The following is a 24,017-nucleotide window of genomic DNA, read 5'->3' as shown; positions in this document are numbered from 1 at the left end:
AACATTATTTAAATTGCAAAGACAGCAAGAGAGTCATTGAGAAATGTCACATTGACACTTACCTATGCAAACCTGTGTTTTGCCTGCAATTTTCAATGAGATCACATGCTGTTCTATTCCACAGGCTTCCTGCCTCATTTGTACAGTAGAGGGCAAAATTAAGTGGTATAAGCAACTACAAAACTAGTATTTCCTGATTTTAAGTACTTAACTTTACAAAAATAAGATTACTTCCTTCTCCTCTGTGTTATGGTATAGTATAATCAGATCTTCTGCTTTTTAGTAATTTTATCCTCAAAGTAATAGCAATGTTCAGTGCTCAGTGCTCTTACAGTTAATATTGTTTCCTATTGCACATCTGGATTTAATGACTAATTTTGTTTAATTTCCCTGTTTAGTGTCAGAACTGTGTGTGCCTCATGCAGTTTCAACTGACCAGCTATCTTCAGAAAACCTCAGTGCAGCTGTGGGACAAAAGATCAGCTCCCCCAACAGGATCTTCTCAGATGAACATAATTATGCTACTATTGTTATTGGTTTCCCAGACCTCTTGGTAAATACTCAGCATTATTATACAATGAAATAATATGGTCTCATTTATTCTGTAACCAGTTAAGTACCTGTTTACCAAATGATTTGGAAAAAGAAGGGAATGACAATAAGGAACAAATTAATGTAGTGTACACTGTTTGTTAGGGTAGTCTAATCTAGAGGGGTGTTTGTGGTTTTTTAAGTAATAATAAATGGCACAACACAATGTCTAGCACAGACAAAATTCATTTTTGGTAAGCTCTGAACAGTGATGGCTGGAGTAATTTTCTAAGTGATGTGTTTTACCATTCTTTAATCAAGCCTAACCACTGAGAAAAAGAATATCAGTATAATATTGAACTGTTCAGTGTGAACTTTTTGCCCAGTCTGCAGCAGGTAGCAAGACTAGATTTAGGAAAAAGAAAAAAAGGTACAGAAAACAATAGCAAAACTATAAAGCCCCATCACTACTGAAAAATGTAGCTGAGTGTAAATACTGCATGTAAGTGTGCTTACTGCCGTGACACAGTTAGAAAAGGACCAGAAAAGAAAGGGAAACTTAGCAGTGTAACAACTAGGGCTGTTGCAACGAGTGAAGGCAAACACAGGGAAAATGCAAGCAGAATGTTTAATTCTTTGGACTTTTTTTTATATTTGCCCCCTAATGGTACATAAAAAGAGTAGTGATTATGGAATAAATAATTGCATTTCATGTTTGTTTAATAAATTGGGGCAAATTAGAAAATGTAAGTGTTAACAGACATGAATTTTGGGAAAGCTAAATGACAGAAGAAAATTCTTTGAAATCCAAAATGATTCAAAAATATGTTTTTGTCAATAAGACAGTCTTTGCAATTAGCTTTTGAGTTTTCCTTGGTTTGGTTTTATATTACCATATAGTTATTACAGCTTTTCATATTACTTACAATAGATGTGAATTTATTGCTGAAAAAGAGAGGTGGTCTAGAGGAGGAAGTACTAAAGGAGCTGTACACTTCAGTACTAACACACTAATGTGGGTGATGAAGCATTTTTGGCTCTGCCTGATTTAGACTGAGGCACCATCTTTCCTCATACATAGTTTTAGAAGTCCATGTGAATGTCAAAGAAGGAGTGCTAAGGGTGAATGTTAGAGTGATGGGGCAAAACTTCAGATTCAGTGTTCAGTGCTGGTGGTGTAGGTGTTTAGTATGAACAAGCTATCTGAGGTCTTATCTGTAATAGCAGTGCTCAGTTTAGCGAACTCTAAGACCTTCAAGATGATTTTTCCTCCAGCCTCTTTTGACCACACTGGAAGATGGAGCCACTGGCTTTGATGTGGAGACCTACACTTAAATCTCTGAACCTGGAGCTTAGTCCCAGCCTTATTGATTACCTTTGAATTTATTACTGAAATACCTGTTTACATTTATGTATATTAGTGGAAACCTAACAGTTTTTTACATAGTTTAGTTCCAAATTAGGTTATTTCAATGCTTTCTGTTCCAGGTTCAATTAAAAAAAGAAGTCGATTCAACTTCAGATTTTCAGAGCATCTTCATGCCTAAAACTCATGTAGATGGTTTGTTGGTTTTTACCCCTATAGGAGTTTTTGATGACAAAATAATCCAGGTCATTCCTTGTCATATGGTAGCATAAGAAGTAACCATAATAGCCACATTTGATCTGAAATTAAATAAGAAGTGGAACTTATCAAGAAATATTTGTTCTTGGACTTAACAATAGTAGTGTTTTCTTCAGTAGACACCTTCTCTTTTGCAGTCTCCCAGTGAAGTGTATAGCTGGAAAAGAAACTCCTCTCTGAGTCACAAACGTGCTTCTCCTTCTGATCCATTTTATTATGGAGCCCAGAGGAAAACAGGAGCTGCAAAACAAACCAATTGTGTAACTTTATTGGCTTCTAATCAAATAGTCAGAATTTTAGCACCTGGAGATGTACCTTTGAAAGACATCTACCCCAAAGGTAAGAGGTTCATATATTTGTGCTGCAACATACTTGGGTTTTGTTTTGTAATCTGCTATCACTCATTTATTTTTCCAGAATGTTCTTAAATAGTCACAGAGCAAGTATTTGAGAAGGAATGAGTGTAGCTGCACTTAGTTTTAAAATTAATTTGGATCTTATTAGCATGCTGAATTATACTTCTGAGAAATTAACAGGGTATCTACACTGTGAATATCTCAGTGGATGGGATTTCTCTCTGTCTGCACAGGAAACCCACTAATGGAATATAATTATTCCAGTTCAGCAATTGGCCTTCACCAGTATTTCCAGCTTCTGCTCAGAGTCACACAGAGACTCAGTGATAAACCTGTTGTCTGACTAACTCAGAATTCTATCCCCAGCAGGGGCAATAGGAGAGGTTATTTTGGGAATGCATGTGACCCTGTGACTTCTTTGTTTTTCTCTTCATACTGTCTCAATATTTGCACTTGTTTTGCTGGGGATATTGCAGAAGACATCCCTGCCTCAGGCTTTAAATCTCCTTTTATGGACCTGTTGTCCACAAGTTCATCTGGTCCCTCTTTGAACCTGTGTATCTCCACAGCAAACTCAAAAGTTCATGATTTTTTTGTGATCAACTCATCTCTTACCAGGTTTATCAGGTGCCCCTTATTCTAGCATTTCAGGCTTACATGAGTAACAGTTCTGCATTCACCTTAACCATCACCTTCATGACTTTGCAAACTTCAGTCACTCCTGCCTTCTCTCCAAACTGAAGAAACCCAGACTTTTTCGCTCTTCTCCTGTCCAAGACAATGTTGTGTGAACAACATTCACATGCAGCAAAACCATCCTCCTTTCTGACACTAATAAAGCAGGTGTAGGCTGCAGATCTTCAGACGTTTTTGTGCTGCCATGCCAAGCTTTCTGTTATCATTATAACTTCAGCTTCTTTAGCCAATAACTAAAAATATACCAATTAGTGCTAAATAACAGCATTTGTGAGTTTTGCTTTAATTACCTCTAGGAATCTCCGAAGTTTACTATCCAAAGAAAAAATGCCCACACTATTTGTATATGGTAGAATGGCTTGATTTCATCAGCACAAGAAGCTATTCCTGATTTAGTCTGTGTGTGAACTGTCAGTCCCCAAATAAACATTTTATTCCAAATTAACTCAAACAGAATGAATGATCTAATCTGCCTGTCCTCATTTAATGCAGATCAACTTCCCTGTGTAGAGAAACCCTTTTATTTATTACTAAGAGAATAAAACATTTACTTGACTAAGGAAGCCAAGTCAAAGATATCAGCTGGGTAGAAAACTTCAGTTACGTCCTTTTGTAACTGAAGGAAAGAGTACCTCTTAAAAAGATGAAACTTAATAAAATCAGTTGGAGTTAGAATCTTGGAACTAATTATACAACTTCAGGCTGCAATCTTCTCTTACTTTATAAACTTCTGAAAGGTCAGACTGCGTCACTTTTTTTCAGGCTTTCACAGAAAAAAAAGGATCTGAATCTGAAGTAGATGTTTTAGAAGGTAAATCTTCTGAGCTTTTGTTAAAACCAGTTTACTTATTTGGGAGTGAGGGAGGTATCTTCCCTCAGTGCTTCCAAATGATACCTAAATTGAGATCTTAACTGCTATTTCTAAAAGCCTTTTAAGTTGCTGTGGTATGTAACACCTTGTATTGCTAGGTTATTATAATTAAAACCCAGGGGACATTCTTCATGAATCCACGATACCAGTAACCTGAGCATATTGTCAGTCTGAGAACTGGCTTCTGTCTGACCAAGCAGTTTAATTTTTTTATCTCAGCTGTGGTGAAATATTTTCATGAATATGGATTGATGGCTTTAAATGTATAGAAAATTGTATGAGGGTTTTTACAGTGCTTTATGGCCATTTAAATTGAAAGATTTCATGCCTTGAAGATCATTATCATTGATATTTATTTTCTGAATGAGGTTTTAATTTATGAGTGACAAAGTCTGATTTTAACTGAATCATGTTTAATTTGACCTTAGCTATTCAATTAAATGGGACCTGAGCAAGACTCTAGGTTTTCTGTTCTATAGCTTTTTTCAGGACTTTTTCAAGACATTTCCATTTATCAGTGAATAGCTGGATTTTCTGGAGGAGGAGGAGCTATGAGGGAAATCCTACAGTGGCCTGTGCTACTCAGCATGTCATGAAAAAAACTGAAAAATTAATTAACACTGAGGTAACAGTGCTGATGATAGTGGTTATTATTCATGGTAGGAATTATGGTTATTACCATGAAGAATTATGAAAAGGACTACAATTCTGAATGCAATAGAAATAACAGGTGAAATTCAGTATAGATAAATATGTGGAGGAAGACAAAATCCTAATTCTACATCAAAAAAGATGGGGATGATGAGGACACTTACAAGTATTGTTTTGCTGTCATGATAAATGATTTCATTAAGATAGCAGTTCAAAGCTCAGTAGCAGTTGAAGCAGTTTAAGAAGCCCCTAGATTGGAGCTGGTTGGTGATTTGAGGAACATACCATGTTCACTTGTCTATTCTTACACATTTCAAGCATCTAACTACTCTTGGAGACAGAATACTAGATTAGAGGGACCTGGTATTGCCATTGTTACAGCACAAATCAAAAATATTTCCAAATGAAAAAGGGAAGACAGAAAAAGAGAAGCATGTGTCTTTGTGCTCACTTGGAAGATGAGATAATAAGGTAGTAGACCTTATGATGCCCATTTGAAATTCTGTTCTTGTAACTTTCTCTGCTGGGCTATTTTTTCTTCTGGAGTTTGCCTCTCAGGTCTCACTAATTGATAGAATATTTAATTGAATGCACATTTAACTGCTACCAGTTGCTGCTTAACAGTTTTGGTCTCTGGAAATTCAGTGTTGCTTATTCCTAACTGTGTTTTGTTGTTTCTGAATTGGAAACCTGTAGTTACTTACCTATGAAAGTTGTGTCCTTCCCTAGGAAATGGTAAAGTGAAGCAAAGGCATTCTGCTACATGAAATTGAGTATGTGTCAGTGCCTTGAAGTTCTTGCACCATTGTCTTCTGTTGCCTTTGAGAAGTTGTTTTATATTTTTGATTTTGTTTCCATATCGATCAGACTTTCTTTCTCATCTTCTTGGACAACTGGTCAGTTCTGGCATACAGCCTTCCATTTCTATTAATAATTCAAAGTACTCAGCCAAACTCTAGCATACTCCAATATGCATTACTGAAGCTGTTCCAGGAACAATAAGCAAAGAAATAATTGCCTATATGTTTTATTGGAACTGTAAACCAAATTATAGTTAGATTTGAAAAGAGATTATAACAAGTAATAATTTCCCCAAAGACTGCCAAGTAGATGTATGGACACAAAATATAAACTCAGACAAGAGATGAGGGCAAAATCCAGCAAAGAGGAATTAATGTTTATTCCAAAATCAAGACTATAGAGATGAGGGGCTACTTGAGAGCAAATATTTACTTGGATTCTCAGCCTTTTTATAGATGAACATAAAATAACAGCCTATTACTGAGTGTGTATCTCTGTGAGTATGACAGTAACTGGAACATGTAGTGTAACACACAATGTTACCAGAACAGCCTTGACACATCATTTGGTCCACCTATTTATGTAGGGACAGGATGACACGTGTAGTCTCTTCTTAACTGATGTTTGTCAGACAATTGGCCTATTGCATTGCTTCACTCTCTTTGTATAAGAAAAGCTTTTCATGGTATCCATCTTTTCGTTCTCTAAACAAAACTGAATACTTCATGTCACCATTCAAGATAATATTGCTCTCTTTATAAGGATCTTCTCAATAGGACTGGTTAAAAAAAATCTGTTTAGATAAAAAAAAAATCCTTGCATTGTCTTTGTAACCCATCTGCTCTGACCTCTTTGTCATCCTCAGGACTATTTCATGTCACAGAATCACAGAATGGGTAAGGCTGGAAAGGACCACTTGAGGTCATCTGATTCAATCTCCCTGCTCAGCAGGGTCCTTTAGAGTATGTTACTCAGGATTGCGTCCAAGCAGTTCTTCTCCAGGGAACAAACTCCACAACCTCTCTGGGCATGCAGTTCCAGTGCTGTCACCATCACAGTGAAGAAGTATTTTCTCATGCTCAGGTGGAACATTAGTTTCTGTCTGTTGCCTCTTGTCCTATTGCTTGGCACCACAGAGAACAGCCTGGTCCATCCTCTAACACCCTCTCTTTAGATACTCATAGACACTGATGAGGTCCCCTCTCAGCTGTCTTTTCTTGAGGCTGAGCAAGCCATGGTCCCTCAGGCTTTCCTCATAAGATAGTTGTTCCAATCTCCTCATCATCTTCATAGCCCTCCACTGGACCTGCTCCAGGAGCTCCGTGTCTCCCTTGCACTGAGGAGCCCAGAACTGAACATTGTGTCTGCTTTCCTTAAAGTTTGATGTCTAGAGCTGTGCATAGCTGTTCTTCTCCATCAGGCTTTGGCAAAATAAGAACAAACTGCACATGTCTGATATTCATGTTTCATTGTCAAGATTCTTGGTTGCAGTTCCGGGGCCTAGCCAGCTGTTCTTGTGTAGCATTTAAACATTTGAATGTCTTTTCGTCCGCTCCCTACTCTGCAGCCCTTTGTCTTTTTACTGTCTTTAATTTGTTCGATTTGAGTTCTTTCTCTAATTTATTAATTTTTAATCCTTATCCCACAGTTCTACCCTTTCTAGTTCAGTATCTGCCCTTGTTCTAGATCTTCATCAGAATTTTTAAAGTGTACCTTAGTCTTCATTACTAACAAAAGAGAGCACATTTTGAAAAAGTAACAAAATCTAGGGAAAACAAAAAGTGGCCTTTGGCCCACAAACCTGCATATTTCCAGACTTTTTTCCGCTGTTTCTGATGTGTTTGGTATTCTCCTTTTTCTGAAGATGAGTAAAGTCAGTAGACATGCTACTGTAGGCATGAATACTTAGATACAGTAGGTATGCATAAAGTGCTGCTGTGGGTTATTCTGTGTGCTCATTTGAATATTAGATCTCCTTATGCTGCTGATCTTACTGGTCTTTTCTGTGTGTGCTCTATGCAAGCATCAACACTTCTGCAGGTAAGGTCAGACTCTTGCATTTCAAGGAGGTGAAAGATGCGTTGTTTCAGAAGAAAATCTAGACTTGCTTTCATCTTGTGCCAACGACATTTTTTACCCGTACTGGGCAGTGTGGTTCAGTCTTCTGGTTTCTTTTCTGAAAAACTGCCTCAATTTGCTCCAGGCAGATGAAAGTCAGCTCCTAACTGGAAGCCACTTCTGAGCCCAGGCACAGTGTACTCACAAGCTGGCAAAAGCCAGTGTAGGCACACAAACACAAATTTATTTCAGCGGGGAGGACCGTATATTAGCTGTATTCATTAAACTGTCCATAAACAGAATATTTAATGCTTGATAGTCTAGGGCAGTTTAATATAAAGTTATAAAATCTTTGCATACTGAGAATTTACCTCCAAAAAGAGAGGTTCAATTCAAGGGAACAGTGTTTAGGTTAGTATTATTGAGAAGTTTTCAAGTGGAAGTCATAAACACAATGTTTTGAAATGTTCCTCAATATGCTTTTAAAGTCAGATACACAACTGACATTATCTTCAGTGACAGATAAAAGCAGCGAGTTAGGGATTGCAGTAATGCTTGAATAGTGCTTTTGTGAGCAGTATTTGTGTGTAATTTTGACATTTGCCATACAAATACGTTGTTCTTTTGTAACTGTGACTGTCTGATTACTCATTGTAATAAGAAAACAATTCCTTATTTGCAAGTTATATTTCTGTATTGCATATGAAAGCTTATCATTTTCTGACAGGTGCTGTATAATAAAATGTTTACATTTAATCTGCTAAATGCAAATGCAATAACCAGTTAATCATGCAGCAGGAAAATGACATGTTTGTTTATTTTCAGATGTCACTCCTCCACCAGCTGCTGGATACTTGGAAGTAACAGATCTTAACTCAAAGAAAATCAAATACATTACAATTCCTAGGTAACTGACTTTATTGATTAGAGCACTGTCATCTTAGAGGAAAAGAGAATTTAGTGTCTATTATTACTTCAGGACAAGCAAATACTTCTTTTGATGTGGGAAGTAAGACTAATTCATACCTAGTGTAAAATTCTGCAAACATTGCAGTGTGTTTTTGTCAACATTATTTATCTGTTTTTACTAGATAGGGCCAATGAAAATGTAGCAATTAATTAGTAAATATGAAAGGTACCTTTATCTTCTGATTTTCATTCCCTTTGTTCCTTCCCCCTCTTCCATCCACTTTATTCTCAAGCTGTTTCATTATGGTTTGCTGTCTTTATTTTCTTTTCCTTTTTCACTGTCCTTAGGACCTGAGAAAGACAGACAAAATGATCCAGTGTTAGGTATTAGGAAACTGAGAATCAAATTCTGGTCCAGTATAAAGTTCACTTTGAAAATAGCTTGAGCTTCTCTGTGGTTCTCCCTTTGGAAAGTATCTTGTATGGTAAATTAAAATAGCCAGATTCTATGGCTTCTGTTTGGTTTTAACATCTGTCTCTCTGTCACAACTGTAGAGAGTATTTCCAAATGTTTTATCATATAAAGATATATTTTGGTCCCAAATTGTCATTTTCTACTGCAATAATAATAAACATTTTTGTTTTAAATGTCAGTGTCTCAACTTTGCAAATTTAAATATCATGTGTATGAAACTCACACATTAAGAATTTTATACTTTTTTTTATTCTATCCATTCGATGTTGATTTTGACAGTATTTATTCTCATTTAAATTCATTCTGGTTCATTAATAATCTGGGGAACATTTTAATTAACAGAGAATTATTTTTGCACTGTTCACCATTTTATAATTGGTCCATTGGCTTACATCTTACACAGTCATTCAAAAATGAAAGTCATTACCATAAAAATAGTAAGGAATCACTTTTTTTTCACTAGGACTTTATAGGAAATAACAGAAATTACAAAGCCGTATTTTAACATTATGACCCTCAAACTAGCATTAGGATTTAAGCTGTGAATGGCAGATCTGAGCAGAAGTCCAGATTTAAAAGTGTACTCCAGTAAGAACTGATGAGTAAAGTGAGTTTTCATCATATATATGAACAGTTCTCTCTTAAAATCTGACAATCTTTCTTCCTTCTGGCAAAGTTAGCCCAGTCAAATGCTAAGATAACTCTTTTTCAGTTGAGTTAGTACATGGTGGTTTCAGTCATAGGTAGAAGCATGTGTTGCTTCTTCTTACATTTTTGAAAATTGCTAGTTTTGCCATTAGTGCAGGTTGCCAAGTCATTTATGCATATAGTTAACAGTACTGAAAAATGCATAGATTCTTCCCTACATTATCTAAATTTCCCTTCATATTATGTACCTTTAAGGCACTCTCTTTCAGCAGTAAATTTTTGTCAGCAAGTTGTCTGTTTTAAAAAGTGCTATGATTTTCTGTACATAAAGCTGTGCCATTGTTAAATGAGCATTTAAATCTTAATATTTTATTAAAGCTCTAGAGAAAGGTGTTGCTCTAATTTGATGGAAGTATATTTTCCTCAGTGCTCGGATCATGTTCTCTCTACTTCTTTTTTAGTTTTTTGTTTTTCTGTAGCATCTTCTTACATTTTTTATATTCTTAATAGGTTTTTTTCTAAAGATGGACTATTTTTAGATAGATTAGATACAGCAGTGTATTTAAACTACAGCAATGGTTTTGGCAACATATTGCCTTTCAGCCCATCTTTTATACTGCTTCTTATACAGTCAGGTATCTTGGTTATGTCCAGTTTCAGTAGCTGGACAGTTTCAGGTAAAATATTGTGTCTGCAGGGCTTAGTTATAGTCTGTCATGAAATGAGGATGTAATTTCATTTAATTGTCACTTTAACTGCAGAAATAATCATCCCTGTTTTAATTGCAGCTGCAAGAAAAATCACATTAATTCTTGTTTTTCAGGTCACAGTCTCTCTCTCCATACACATCTTGGCTCTCCCAGATCTCAGATGCTGATGCCCTGCTGGCACCACTGGGCAAAGTAGGGCTGGTTACTGTGGACATGGGAGGAGGTGTGAGGCTCTGGGAGACTGGGCTGGAGAGCCTCCAGCGGTCACTGCAGGATTGGAGGAACATGATTGGCCAAGAGGATGGTCGTCCTGTGCAGGTAGGACTTCACAAAGATGAACTGAAAAACATGTAACACAATGAGCTGTGGATGAGTTTTCAGCTGGGAAAGGAGTTGATGGGGAGAGCTGTGAAGTAGAAGTGCATCTGTGACAAAAATGTAATAGACTTCTTCCCTGAATAAGAGGCACAGTAGCTTAATTTAAAAACATTTTGTAACCCCTGTAATTATGGTTACTGACAGGCTCTTTGTCTTACACTGTTTGTATTTTTGCCAAATTCCAGTGCAATTAAATGCAAGTAAATTCTTTATCTCCTGCTGATTTTTAACTGTAACTTTCAGAATGTAGAATAATGAAATTAATTTTTAAGAAAAGGATATAATTTTCCAGAGCTCAAATTCTTGGGAAAAAAATCGAGGTTTTACTTTGAAAAAGAAACTTGAAACCTAGGTGAAAGATGCCTTGAGTTCACAGTAGAGCCTTTGCTAATCTTGACAATTTTCCCAGCTGAGCAGGGTTGCAAGGATCCCCATAGAGCCATGTTCTCATGTGGAATGTTTAGGTAGATGCAGAAAATACACAGCATTTACATATATGGTGTGTGTGCATGTATTCATGTATGCATGTATGTATGTATGCATGTATGTATGTATGTATATATGTATATATGAGTGTTAATGTACTGGCTAATACGTCTGATCACCATTGCAACACAGAGGCAGCATTCAGGACTGTTCAATTGCATCTTTCATTAGAAGGGGAAAACAGAATTAGATCTCTCTCTGGTTTTGGTTGGGGTTTTTTGTCTTTTACTTTCTTTTCCCACTCTTAGCTCCCTTTCTAGAAGATGTTCTGTGGTTACAGAGACTTGGGCAAGAACTGAGGTGTTCTTGTTACTGGACCTCAGCAAATGCCATTCATAAAAGTCGTGAGAAAAGGAAACTCTTACCCAGTAGCACCTTTGTTCTTGACACTTGTGGCTTTGCCAGTGCCATGTTCATTCCCAGTGCAGGAGCACTAGCACCATCTTATGGTCAGATACAGTTGGTTTACACCATCCCAGAGAGTTTGACTAGTTTAAATAGGTTGGGTTTTTTTCCTTTTTGCTTTTTTTTTAAAATAACTTGTAATTTTATTCAACAATATTATTTTATTGTCAGTAGTAGCCAACAAATTATTGGATAATACTGGCTTGGAAAGTACACGGCATAAGAAAATTTAAGTCATTTAACTAGTAATCTCAAGTAGCCATTTTAAAGAAGGCTAAGAATTTTTCCCACAGTCACAAAGCAGTTTTCAAGATCTGCTGTAGAATTTCTCTCCACTGACAGCCTGCCTCCCTACTAGGCACATTCCAGGATAAAGTCTCCTTAGAATATCTTTCTTTTTTTCCTGTGTGAAACCAGTGGTTTGTCAGAACTGAAATAACATGCTCTTTGATTTGTGCTCAGGGGCTGGAACAAAGCCTCCTATGTGATCTTCTGACCTGCATGATTATCACTAACTTCTGTTTCCCTACTTTACTTTTTTGCTCTGATTTAAATGGAAAGATAGACCTAAGAAGCCAATGCCTTGTTTACAAAAGCATTGCAGAGCAATAAAAAGCAAATTAGGTCTTTTATTTTATGTAATCTCCAATAAGATAATAGATACGTAGTTGCTGTGTAAATTCTGTACTTTACTAATTGGCTATGAAGGCCTTCACCTTTCCTACTTAATTTTTCAATAGGTCTAGATGTAAAAGCAGTACTGTCTTAAGGCATTTATTTCTGGAAATGAAAGGATCCTATTAGCTTAAAAACATATTCATGTAGCTTCCCTGTGTAGTTGAGCATATCAAGAACTTGTCTCTTGATCTAGGGATAATTACTTTGCTAAGAATGCTGCAACTAAATATTTCCTGATACCTGTTTTTGCAAAATTGGACACATTTTTCAGCCATGTATTGATCTATTCATTCAAGTGTATGAAAATCACCTCCTTTTGTGTAATGTTTCGTGTGCATGCTCGTGTTAAGTTACTTGAAGTCTGGTGAGGTTTCTCTAATTCTTTGACTTAACCCATCATTCCCAATCATCTCAGAAACTCACTTTAAGAGAATTGTCAGTGTTCCACATATCACCCACCCACCTCCAATTTCCCCTTCCCTAAAAACTGCCATTGTTGCATCCCACAAAGCTGCCACAGGCTTAGCAAGCTCAATATCCCTTCATGGTGATGTTCTTAGATCAATCCGAGACCTGTCTAGGTGGTTGGGAACCACTGATCTGCAGAAACACACGCAAACTCTTTGAGTCTTCCTGATCTTTTAGAGAAAAAAGGAATTAGGGTGCTTTCAATATAAATACAGTTTCAAAGAATTGGAATCAAATCTTCAACCAGGCTTCAGTTGGAGATATTTGTACTATCTTCTAGGGCTGCATTTTTGCTTTCACAAACACGTTAACTCTGAGAAGGAGGCTGGATATACATAAGCAATGAAACGGAGGAAAACAAACAGCTGTTCCACTTACAATCAGTAATTAGGTTCCCTTGATATAATTTGTGGCAATCTTCAAAATAGTCAACATTTGTTTTGTATTGTTGACATACTCAGCAGAGTTCAAACTGCTGAAGTCTTGAGGCTACCAAATTAGTTTCTCAAAATACGCTATGCATTTGCATAAGACTGCATTTATACAGGCAGGTCAGAATTTTTTGTCATTTATTGAAGTTTTAAATGCAAAATAATACTACAGTGCTCTCAAATTATTAAATTGGAGTGTCTAAAATACAAAATCTAAACAAAATACTGTATTTTCTGAAGTTGTTAACTCTACTCCAAAAACTGTTGAGCTTTTTCACTGTTTTTCCTTGTCTCTGACAAGGTCACTTCATTATCAAATACCTGAAGAGAATTTGAAAGACAATTTATTTTTAGAATCTTGCCCTAAAAGTTTCATGGCAATAGGCAGACATTGATAAGCTTGTGTTACTTTTTTTTATGAAAGGGTTATTGATGGAAATTAACAGCACTGATTACATTCTGATATAGTTCAGATATTGTCTTTCTGTAAGCATTATTTAGTGATATGTCTCATTTAGATAAAGTACAATGCTTAGGTAAAAATAATCAAAAGGTGCATCATTTAGAGGTATTTCAATAGATGGTAAGGCATTTATCTGTGACTATTAGCAAAAACATTTAGTTCTGTATTCATTCCACTTATGTTCTCCTGCTGTAGACTGTTGTCCAAAATGTTTTATGCTGTGTACTCAGAATGCCATTGTTTTCAGAAGCCTCAGGACATATCCAAACCTGTAGAGTGCATAAAAATGTAGTTAGCAAAAGATTGCTAAAGCTTTGTCATCTAGTTTATGCTAATATATATATGAACTCAAAATTGAATTCACATCATTTTTTAAATCCAGATGTAGTCTTGATCTAGGTAATATCACCATGCAAAGTGACATCCTGAAGTTGAGGGTAGTCTCCTGTCATTTCAGTACCAAGATTGTCCAAAGAAGTGATCTGATTGATTAAAAAAAAATAATAATTCTTGTAAACTAAGATGGTTTTAGGGCTTTATTTGGGAGGGGGATTTTTTTGTGTGTCTGTCGTTCGATGTATTTGTGGAACCTGCAGTAGTTTTATCATCTCCTACATGCATGAGATGGGTTTTTGAAATTGCAGCAGTCCCCTCTGTTTGTGGCTATATGTAAGGGCCTAATGAGTTAAGTAGTTGTGATTGTAACCATTTTGATTTTCTATGGAATGTTCTCTGTCATTTTCAGTATTGGAAGCCTTCCTCAGAAACATTCAGGTACTTAGTTGGAAATTAATTCATATTTACATCTAAGTGAATAGTTAGCAAGAAAAAAAAAAAAGAGAGACTTCTTTCCATTTTCCTATCTTTCTGCTGTCCTAAAACAAGGTCACAATTTCCTGGTACACCCCAGATCTTAAAGGTCAAGGCCTGGTTGTTCTACAGTACACTTCTTCAAGGATGGATATTGCTTATTTTCTTTGGCCAGTGACAAAGCCCCACTCTACATAAGTGTTCTGTGTAATGTGTGTTTTTCTTCAGCAACTTAAAAAGCTGCAACTTTGGCTCAGTTTTTATCTCCTATAAGATCTCAGATGGGTTTCCTAGATGATTCAGGTTCAGCCAATGTGATATCAAGATGACATAGTGTAGGACAGAGCAGAGCAAAGATATAGCACATGTGAATTGAGTGGGCACTAGCTTTGCTAATACCAGCTGTTTAAAAATAGATAAAGTACATTTACCCATGAGCAAGTGCACGTGCTGGGTAGAGCCTGAATAATACAACACCTACATCATCCCAGTTCCCTAGTCTTAAGACTGATGGGCAACACTCAGCTTAAAAAAATCACATACTTCTTTGTAGGTGTGTCAGTCCAAAGGAAGTGTGTAAGAGAGACCCTGACACCTTAGTATGAAACCAGTCCCTTCCAAAAACAAGGATCAGCCTGGAAATGTTTTCTCCCATTTTTTCCTCACTTTGCTTTTGTAACTTAGCCTGAGCTGGAGTCAAAGTTGAGTACATTCCTGAAGTATTCATAATGCCAAAAATCTCACATTTAGTGTTGAAGTTAAAAGAAGCACAGTCACGTTAAGTTAGGTGGGGGGTGTGCATATGTAGTTGAGTGTGTGTATCCATGTATTCACACACAGGTACATGTATATATTTGCACACACACACACACACATACATGATCATTTTTTTCCCCCAGTTGTCATACTTGGACATTGGTTCTCTTGAATTAGAATTACCTGAAGAGATCATCATAACTTTGCAGGTAGCCAGTTCCTCAGGGACTGTATTTCATAAAGAGCAAGAATTGGAAGTCAATTTGGGTAAGGATCGCCTTATTCCCTTCCTTGAATAGTCTCATTTATTCTATTTGTATTCCATGCAACTAATCATGTAGAACTCTACTTGAACTATTCACCCCTTAAGTGAATTAATATTTTTTATTTTAGTGAATGCATCTTTTATTTCTTTTTATTTTCTGAAGCTGTACTTTAACGTTCAGGGTAATGCAAGTTCACTTGATGAAATTTAATTGTTTAGGTTGGATGTTTATCTAAAGACTAATTGATTCAGGAGTTTCAGTGATTCCAGCTTGCTTATATTTACTGCTCAGAATCTACTTTAATCTATACTGATAGTTCGGGGGTTTTTGCCCTTTTAAAAAAGTGACATTGTACTTTATAACATAACTAAAATCCAGCCTTTTCCTGATGTTGAGACTGAACTGGGCAAAGCTGCAGTTCTTGAATTGAGACAAAAGTATGACCTTTAGCAAGAGCGGCCAGTCCTTCTTCCCACCACCTCCCTGTCCTCGGTTTTCCCTTTTCACCAAGCAGTCTTTCTGACCACATGAGGGCATCAGTGGGCTAATAACAATGATTTTCCTCAGCTTTTAAATACTGTCAGTGCAAACCTCATAAATTATGAGAAATACATGCAGTGGAGAGTTTCTGTAAATTTGGAATAATCATATGATGGCATTCTGCAGACCCACACGGGATCCTGAAAATCTTGAAATACTGCAGATTGCAGAGTTATGTGGTCAATAGGTGGATTGCAAGGTATGGTTTGATATCATTCCAGTTCTGAGATCCATGAGCCCCAAATCCACAGTTTAGGTCTGTAACCTCTTCCCAGACCATATAATTTATTCAGCTGAGGACTAGCAGCTGTGTACTAGCCCTTGAATGGAGGCATCTGAGGATGGGGAAGCATGAGACTGGAAAGCCACGAACTCACAGAGCTAAATAGTTTCATATCTCTAAAAGTATTTATGGGATAAGGCAGCTCAGATAAAGATCATTGGTTCTCTGTCAGATACCTTTTCTAATATAAATTTCCTCAGCTTGAGTGAGGCCCTTGTTGGAAGCACTGTACAAACCTGTCTGAAATACATTCTCTTTCCTAAAGAGATCTTCCAGTGTAATTAGAGCAGAGAGACAAAGAGCAGGAGGGAAATAACCTTATCAAGCACAAAGTTCCCTTTTCTTCCTTGACCTTCCTGTGGAAGCCCAAAATTCTCATGGGAGAAAATACTATTACTTCAACACACCATCTTGAAGATCTCAAAAAGTCTGCAGCAGTGCACATTGCTGAGGTAAAGGTCAGAGCTCCTAAGACCAGTGAAATCCTGCTGTCCCAGCAAGACAAATGCATACTAATAATTTTGCCTTTATGAAAGTGGTTCCCTGATTAGTGAAAGAACAAACATAGGGAAAATTTAAATAATTTATTATATATTAGAGTAATGCCCAAAATCTCACATTTAATGTTGAAGCTAAAAGAAGCCCAGTCACGTTAAGTTAGGTGGGGGGTGTGCATATTGAGTTGAGTGTGTGTATCCATGTATCCATGTGTATCCATGTATTCACACACAGGTACATGTATATATTTGTACACACACACACATGCTCATTTTTCCCCCCAGTTGTCATACTTGCAGATATATTACAGTAATGCCAAATATAAGAGGCCTTCCTTTAGAAAAGAAAACAATGTAGTAGATACTAAGTAACGTCTGCCTCTACTTCTTAAGGACAGAGTTGGCAAGGTCCTAGGTATATAGAAATTCAGGCTTTTCTCCTTCCACATGTAATTTTTTTCAATTTTCTTTTTACCCTGTAGTCTTCAGTCTGGGCCGTTCCAAACTGACATAATGTGTTCTCTTATCCCATATTTCTAGCTGTTGATTATTCACAGTTCTCCAGAAGAAATCAAATTTCAGTGTTTTCTGAGTTCATTGATGTTAGGAGGTGTGTAGTAGTCATGATAAATAACAAAACTAGACATTATCTATCTGCTCTGATAATATTTTATAGTGGATCAGAATACTAAAAAGATTATGACCTCACATCTTATAGTTGAATGGAAATGACTAGGGAATTTTAAATAATGAACAAGGAAAATGGACTTTACACAGGTGTTTACATAGCAGAAGATCCATTACATGAAATAAATGTATTATATTCTCTTATTACTTTATTTAGTTTTCCAGCTTTTAAGCTACACAGTGTATATTTGTGGGCAAAATATTCTAATGCATCTACTGTGCAGAGTTTCTGAGTTGGTTCTTAGAGTGAAAGCATTTCGTTCAAAAAAGAGCCCACAGCAGCATTTTGTACAGTGGTTTGGTTTTTCTAGCTGGTGTATATAAACTTCATTTGCAAGCCAGATCACCTTTTTATAAGTTTCACTCCAAATCTCTGCCTCTTCCCCATCCAGATTCACTTTTCTAAAGTGCTATCAAGGTTATGATGCTTTCAACAATTTTTGTATTCAAGACAGAAGCTTAATGCCTGCATGAATTTTAAATGCTACTTTTAGAATTAAATGTTCACAGGAGTCAGATGATGTATGAAGCTTCATTAGTTCATTTTGAACTCTTGCAAAGTTTTATGGGCAAGATCGAAAATCAAAATGACATCAAAAGAATAAAGAAAACATTAAAAGTTTTATACTGCAGTGCAATAAAATTTTTTTTCATTTTGGGATACAATTGAAGAAACAGAATGCATTTCACACATTTGTATTGTCTTGTCTAAGACTGAATATCTTTTCTGTGGAAAAAATTACCTGTGGACTCAATTTTGTGCTGTTGTTGTGAACAGAAATTATACTATTAATTTTTAGTACCTAGAAAAAAGCTGCACATGGTACAGTACAAGTGAGCGTAATAGAAGCCATTAGAGAGTTTTTTGCATGTTTATGCCTTTCTCTTACTAGATTTTATATGTAGATTATAAAAAGTTTTCTTTCTCTCTTTAGTAGAAACAGTGTTATGGTAGAGTGTAAAACCACCATGGAACAGGCAGATTAGCTTTCGATCTGCCTGATGTCGAACTTCTGTATGCTCTTTGGGAATGTAATGCATATATTTATGCTGCTGATAAAGAATGTGTTGGAGGAAGGTATTTTCCTGTGACCTATTAAATGCAGCCTAGGATAATACTAAGAGGTTTAAGGTTGGAGAAGCTCAGGAATAAAAGAAAACAATTATATTGTTTCAGGGAAAAATCAGTCTTTTGCACATCTGCAGAAATCCATTCTGCATTCCTTGGAATACATTTCCTAATCTTTTGTGCTGCTGTGGGATGGATTACTTAATGCATTTTTCACATGGAGTACAGTCATGTTTTGTTACAGTCAAAGTCAATCTTTTTTCAGAATAATGTGTGAGAGTAAAAGCAGGTTTTGCACTTATTTTGATGAAGAAATTACCATCTCCCAAATCACCCGGAAGGCAAAAATCTACAAGGTTTTCCCTTCTTTTCCTGCAATGTTCTTCTGGTACATGCTCAATCTTTGTCTACAGCAGTAATGAAGAAAGCGAGTTAAGATATTTTAACTTTATAATGTTTCTAGTGGGTTTATATTCATATAACTAATATTTTTCAGCAATAATTTAGTGCCTGCTATGGAAAGTAACCCATATTCTTCACTGACTATAAACAGCCCTGTTTAATATGTTTTATATTAATGAAAAGGAAAAATATCAGATTAACTCTTTTCCTTCCACATCTCAGATATGTTATAATAAGAGTGGATATCTCCTAATTTGGATCTTGGAAGAGTTCTTTCCTTTATGATAAAAAGAGTAAATGAAGAATGGGATCTTGGCAGCCTACTTTCTGGGACTGTCTAATCATGCAACTAATTAAGCTAATGCACATCTTCTTAATTTACATTGAACCAAGCACCTGCATTGTACAAATTGTATTCTACCTCAAATCTTAGTGCACACATTCTTTTCCCTATTTTCTTCTGATCAACAGTAAGAAACAATCAATACTGCAGTATTATTAGTAATAGTAGAATGAATGCTTATGAAAACAGTATTTGGGCACCTTAAAATTTTCTTTTTAAATATTTTCCTACATAAATATTCTTTACAGCTGCAAATACTGCAGCTGTGTCCCTGTTTGCTTGTATAATTTGTATGCATTTATTGTGACACATGAAATCATGCTGGTTGTAGCTTTAGTAAATGTGTTCTATGTGGAATCATCCACTGAATGCTTAAAAGGGCTTAGTAGAGAGGTTGGTTCCTTGTCACCACATACAACAAGGAGGAATTCCATTTATTTCTATTATGAAGATGTAAAAGCTTGTAAGGAATGCCTAGCTCTGCTTAAACGTTCCCAAAAGGATAAGAAATATTGATTTGGGGAGGTTTGAAGAATGGAAATACAGACTATTTTTAAAGTAAAAATTTCACCCCTTTACACCTGCAGGATGTAAGCCTGTAATTAGAGTGGGGTTTTTTCCCTCTTTATGTACCTGGAGTATTAAAATAAGCATTGTGTTTTATGTAAGAGGATTCGATATGGGCTTGTCCTATCAGGGCCAGAGATAATTAAAACTAAGAGGTGAAAGGTCTGTTCCTGGTACATGAGGCGGCTTGCCCCCATTGGAAACCAGAGTTTCTTTGCCAGTCCTGAGGCAGAAACTTGCTTTTGTTGCTGTGAGCCCCACAAAGGAGCTTTTCTGACAAGCAGTCCTGAATGGGAGGTACTGACACCTCCTTCGCCCTTCCGGAATTTTAATGAAGTTAACCCTGTCGGGATACGAAAGTAATCTGCTGTGTTAAAAGACTATCCACTCTAGCCAATTTGCAATGTTGCAGTGTCAGTTACAGGACAGGATGGCAGGAATATCTACAACCAAAAAAAAATTATCTACATGTCAGTTGCATCCCAGTCAGCATTAAGGAAGAAGTCCTTCACATTTTACTGGAAACTGTCACTCATTGATTACATTTCTATTCAAAGCCAGAAATATTTTCAAGCTTGTCTGACTTCCGCTTACAAGATGGAGAAGATGTTTCCTAACCTGTAAGCATGAGTTCTCTTTCTGCCAGCAGTTAAGTCTGAGTACATGTTCTGCCCCTTGTTTTAGAGAGTCAGCTTACACAACTGTGTTGGAGGTTTGGACAGTGAGAGCTGTTGGCTCAATGTCTTGCATGAACCTCCCAGGAATAAATAAAATTTCAAGTGGGACAAGACAGGAGATGAAATTCCCTCTCTTTCCCTGTCTCCGCAATAAATACAGTTTGAGGAATTTTAGTCTTTAGTTAGTTGTAACAGACTTGAAGAATGAGGAGCTGATGTATGTCTTAAAATGCTTGGGGGAATGTTGTCAATACTCTGAAACATGAATGACTGAATAATAGATCTACTGAAATGTTCATTTCAGTTGACTTTGCTAAGTGTCTTTTACTCATTACATTGGATACTATTATAAACATGTTAATAATAGAGCTATTAATATTCATTCAATCCAGATGTACTTGGAGTAGTATTTGCTAAGATACAGAACTGCACAGTTGTACTGCTTGGGACTGCCTTTGAGTGGCGAATCTTCTTTTTAAAGATTTTTTTTTTCTTCTCAGTTTTGCTGCAATGTAGGATTAAGATTACTGGATGCTAAAATATCATTAAGGTCACTTGTACAAAATCAGCTGAAGCTAAATTTGTTAATGCTTTTGGTCAGTTTTATTCGGAGAGACAGATTTTTTTGCAATACACTAGAAGAAAACTAATTCTGAACTCAAAAGGTAAGTACTGTATTGTGAAAATAATTCCTATGTTAGAATGAAATATAGATATGTGTGGGACATAAATAATTTTAATAATAGAGTACAACATCTGTCTCCATAGTTCCCTAGCTGTTATTGTGGGGTATTTTCTAATGGGTTCATGGGAGCTCCTTTCATCCCATGGCTGTGACAGTGTCTTGTAGGGACAATGCACAGTGTATCTGGGTCAGCTGTGTGATCCTCAACAAATACAGCTTCCCTCTCTTACTGAGGGATTATAAGTGTCAAAAGTATGCCAGTGCTTCCTTATTCTCCAGTGGTTAATGTTATTAAGTTAGATGATTTCACATCAGAATTCACTTAACTGGCATTATTGTGGTTCTAGATCCACTTCCAAAATAGTTAATATTTGTTGAGTACACAGTATACCATAGTTTGCCTGACCAGCTGAAGTCTAGACAAAACTACCAGCTTCTGACTCATCTTCACAATGGCCTCTATTACAGATTGGTATGTATTTAATGGCTGTTTGGCATAAATATGGCACAGATGTGAAACACCTGGTTTCACTGTGTTGTTGAGTGCAGTAAATCATGTAACTGCCTTTTTTGAGCCTCTTTATCTTCTTCATGAAGGATGATAAGATCACTTAGTTTCCAAACTGAATGTGTTTGTATCACTTTTCCCTATGCAGTTTGCTCTTAGAATCCCAGTGTTGTCACAAAAAAAAAAAAAAAATTAAAAAGTGTAGCCATGTAAAATCATTTTGACATATGTTCATTTTTTTCAGAAGGAACTGATCTAGAGCAAGTTGTTCAGACACCATGTATCTCTCACTGAATGTAAAATGCACGTTTAGTTCTATTCCTGCCTGGCTACCCTTACTGTCAGGAGATAATAGATGTGTAAGAGGCAGGACCAGAAAATTAATTCAAAGCATTAACAAGTTGTGGTATTTGTTATTGTTTCTTCATTTCCCTTTTTCTTAAGCACTCCTTTCATGCCATTGCCCCTTAAGAAAAGCACATTCCTTTGTCGTCTTTCTGACCTGAAGTATTCATATTCTTCTCACACAAAATTTTTGTTTGCTTCATTGACTTTGGAACACCTACAGAGCCTGCATCACAAAGTCCTTCTGAATGTGCCCATTACCTATTGCTGTAAGTGCCTGAGAATATAGTGTAGTCAAAGAAAATGAGAGAACAAAAATATTTGAAACCAGAGACTAAGATCATTGATGACTACTTGGCAGTAATGTTTGAACTCTACAAAGAGTAAAATAAGAGTTGTGTATTCCAGGAGAGTATGACAGTTGTGCTTCTTGTGTGATGAAGACTTTGAAGAAAGACTTGCCCAAACAGGGAGGGGAAAAGTGCTTTCACACTCTGTGAATCACCAGTATGTATAACCAAGTTTAGATAATATACAATTGAAAAGTGTGCCCTGAATGTTTTGGAAACAGTGGTTATTTTGGAAATCAAAAGGAACTTTCAGAAGGGAAAATTCAGTTTTTCCAGCTATTCTACTCTGACCCGTGCCTCATAGCTGGAGCTCAAGGCTGCTAGGCTGAATTCATGTGTTGTTCCGCAAAGCCATAATATGCACACCAGGCAGCATGGAATCTGCACAATGATGCAGTAATGAATAGTGCCTTTCAGTGCATGTATAGCTAGGAGGAGCACAGATTTCTCTCAAGAAAGGGTGATTAGTCAAAACTCTTGTTGAAAGAAACAAAGTTCATAGAAGTCTTGCAATTAGATTTAAACGGAAAATATTCAGGATGGGACAGGTCAGCTTTTGAGCAAGGAAATTATTTATATATTTGAAAAATACCCATCATAACAGTAATAGAAAACATATTTTAGAAATTATAATCAGACAAGCTTGGCAAAGCTACTGTGGATTTTAAGGGTGCTTGAGTCCTTTCTCCACTTTTAGTACTTTTAGTACTTGTTTTTCTTGTCTTCCTTCTCACTCCAGACAAACTAGATATTTCCTGCTGAGTGTTCTTCAGTTTCTCAGGTTCCTAATCCATGCAGTTTTGGATCCTGCCCCTTAAATCTACCTTTCCAATAGTTTCTAATGTCAAGAATTCCTCCAGTCCTCAGAGGGGTGACTTACCTATGGTTCTTCCATCTCTTTATATTTGTCACACTGAAGAATATATCGCTGTCCAAAGGTTTTTCACTTCAGATTTTCCTCATCCTCCCCCTGATTTCATGTCAAGGCTCATTGATTTACTGTTTATTTATTTATAAAATATATCTTCAATTCTAATATAGATCCTTGGTAGTCTAACTTCTAATTTATAGAAGAGTTTCAGAGTAGAGACAAGTTGTTGGTTGTAAAATTACCTTGAAACCTGTAAAATTTCCTTCCATAGATATGGGAATGGGAAGGAGAAAAGCCTGACAAGTCACTAAGGGAATTTTCTAAGAGCTTGAAGAAAAACCAGGAAAGTACATCCAGGAGATTTTCATTAGAGGGTTCTACAGTGTGCTAATACAATGCAGTTTCTACATATACGGTAAATTACCCCAGCAAACCAGTGCTAATAAAAATTGGTTGTTAAAGTATTCAGTTAGCAAAATTCTACTACCTTTTTTCTGCATAGATGGTACTTAAAAGAAAAGGAAATGAAACTGCTGCAATTCACTGGCATGACATTTACACATCTGCTGGTGGTGTTCCATTCTAGTATCATTGAATTTTCAATTATTTTATCCATTCAGCTATTAACTATACATAAACGAAAAATAGTGAATTCTTAAGCTATGACAGATTGTACTCCTTGTTTCTTTTCTTTTTTCTCAACTTTCTTCAAAGTTTTAACA

The 24,017-nt window shown here is 36.3% G+C and overlaps 1 protein-coding gene across 1 annotated transcript in view; it reads left to right on the top strand.

Moving 5' to 3' along the window:
* The window catches only part of VWA8 (von Willebrand factor A domain containing 8), a 183,136-nt gene that overhangs the window by 131,613 nt on the left and 27,506 nt on the right, over positions 1 to 24,017 (top strand). Inside the window, exons 34-37 of the mRNA XM_069009782.1 lie at positions 399 to 553; positions 2,293 to 2,494; positions 8,414 to 8,495; positions 10,444 to 10,648. Coding sequence (XP_068865883.1) covers positions 399 to 553; positions 2,293 to 2,494; positions 8,414 to 8,495; positions 10,444 to 10,648 — 644 coding nt within the window. The remainder of the gene's footprint in view (positions 1 to 398; positions 554 to 2,292; positions 2,495 to 8,413; positions 8,496 to 10,443; positions 10,649 to 24,017) is intronic.

The sequence above is a fragment of the Aphelocoma coerulescens genome, chromosome 1 (assembly GCF_041296385.1).
Source record: "Aphelocoma coerulescens isolate FSJ_1873_10779 chromosome 1, UR_Acoe_1.0, whole genome shotgun sequence".
Lineage (NCBI taxonomy): Eukaryota > Metazoa > Chordata > Aves > Passeriformes > Corvidae > Aphelocoma > Aphelocoma coerulescens.
The sequence above is the reverse complement of the archived record's forward strand: the minus strand, read 5'-3'. Positions and strand labels throughout refer to the sequence as shown.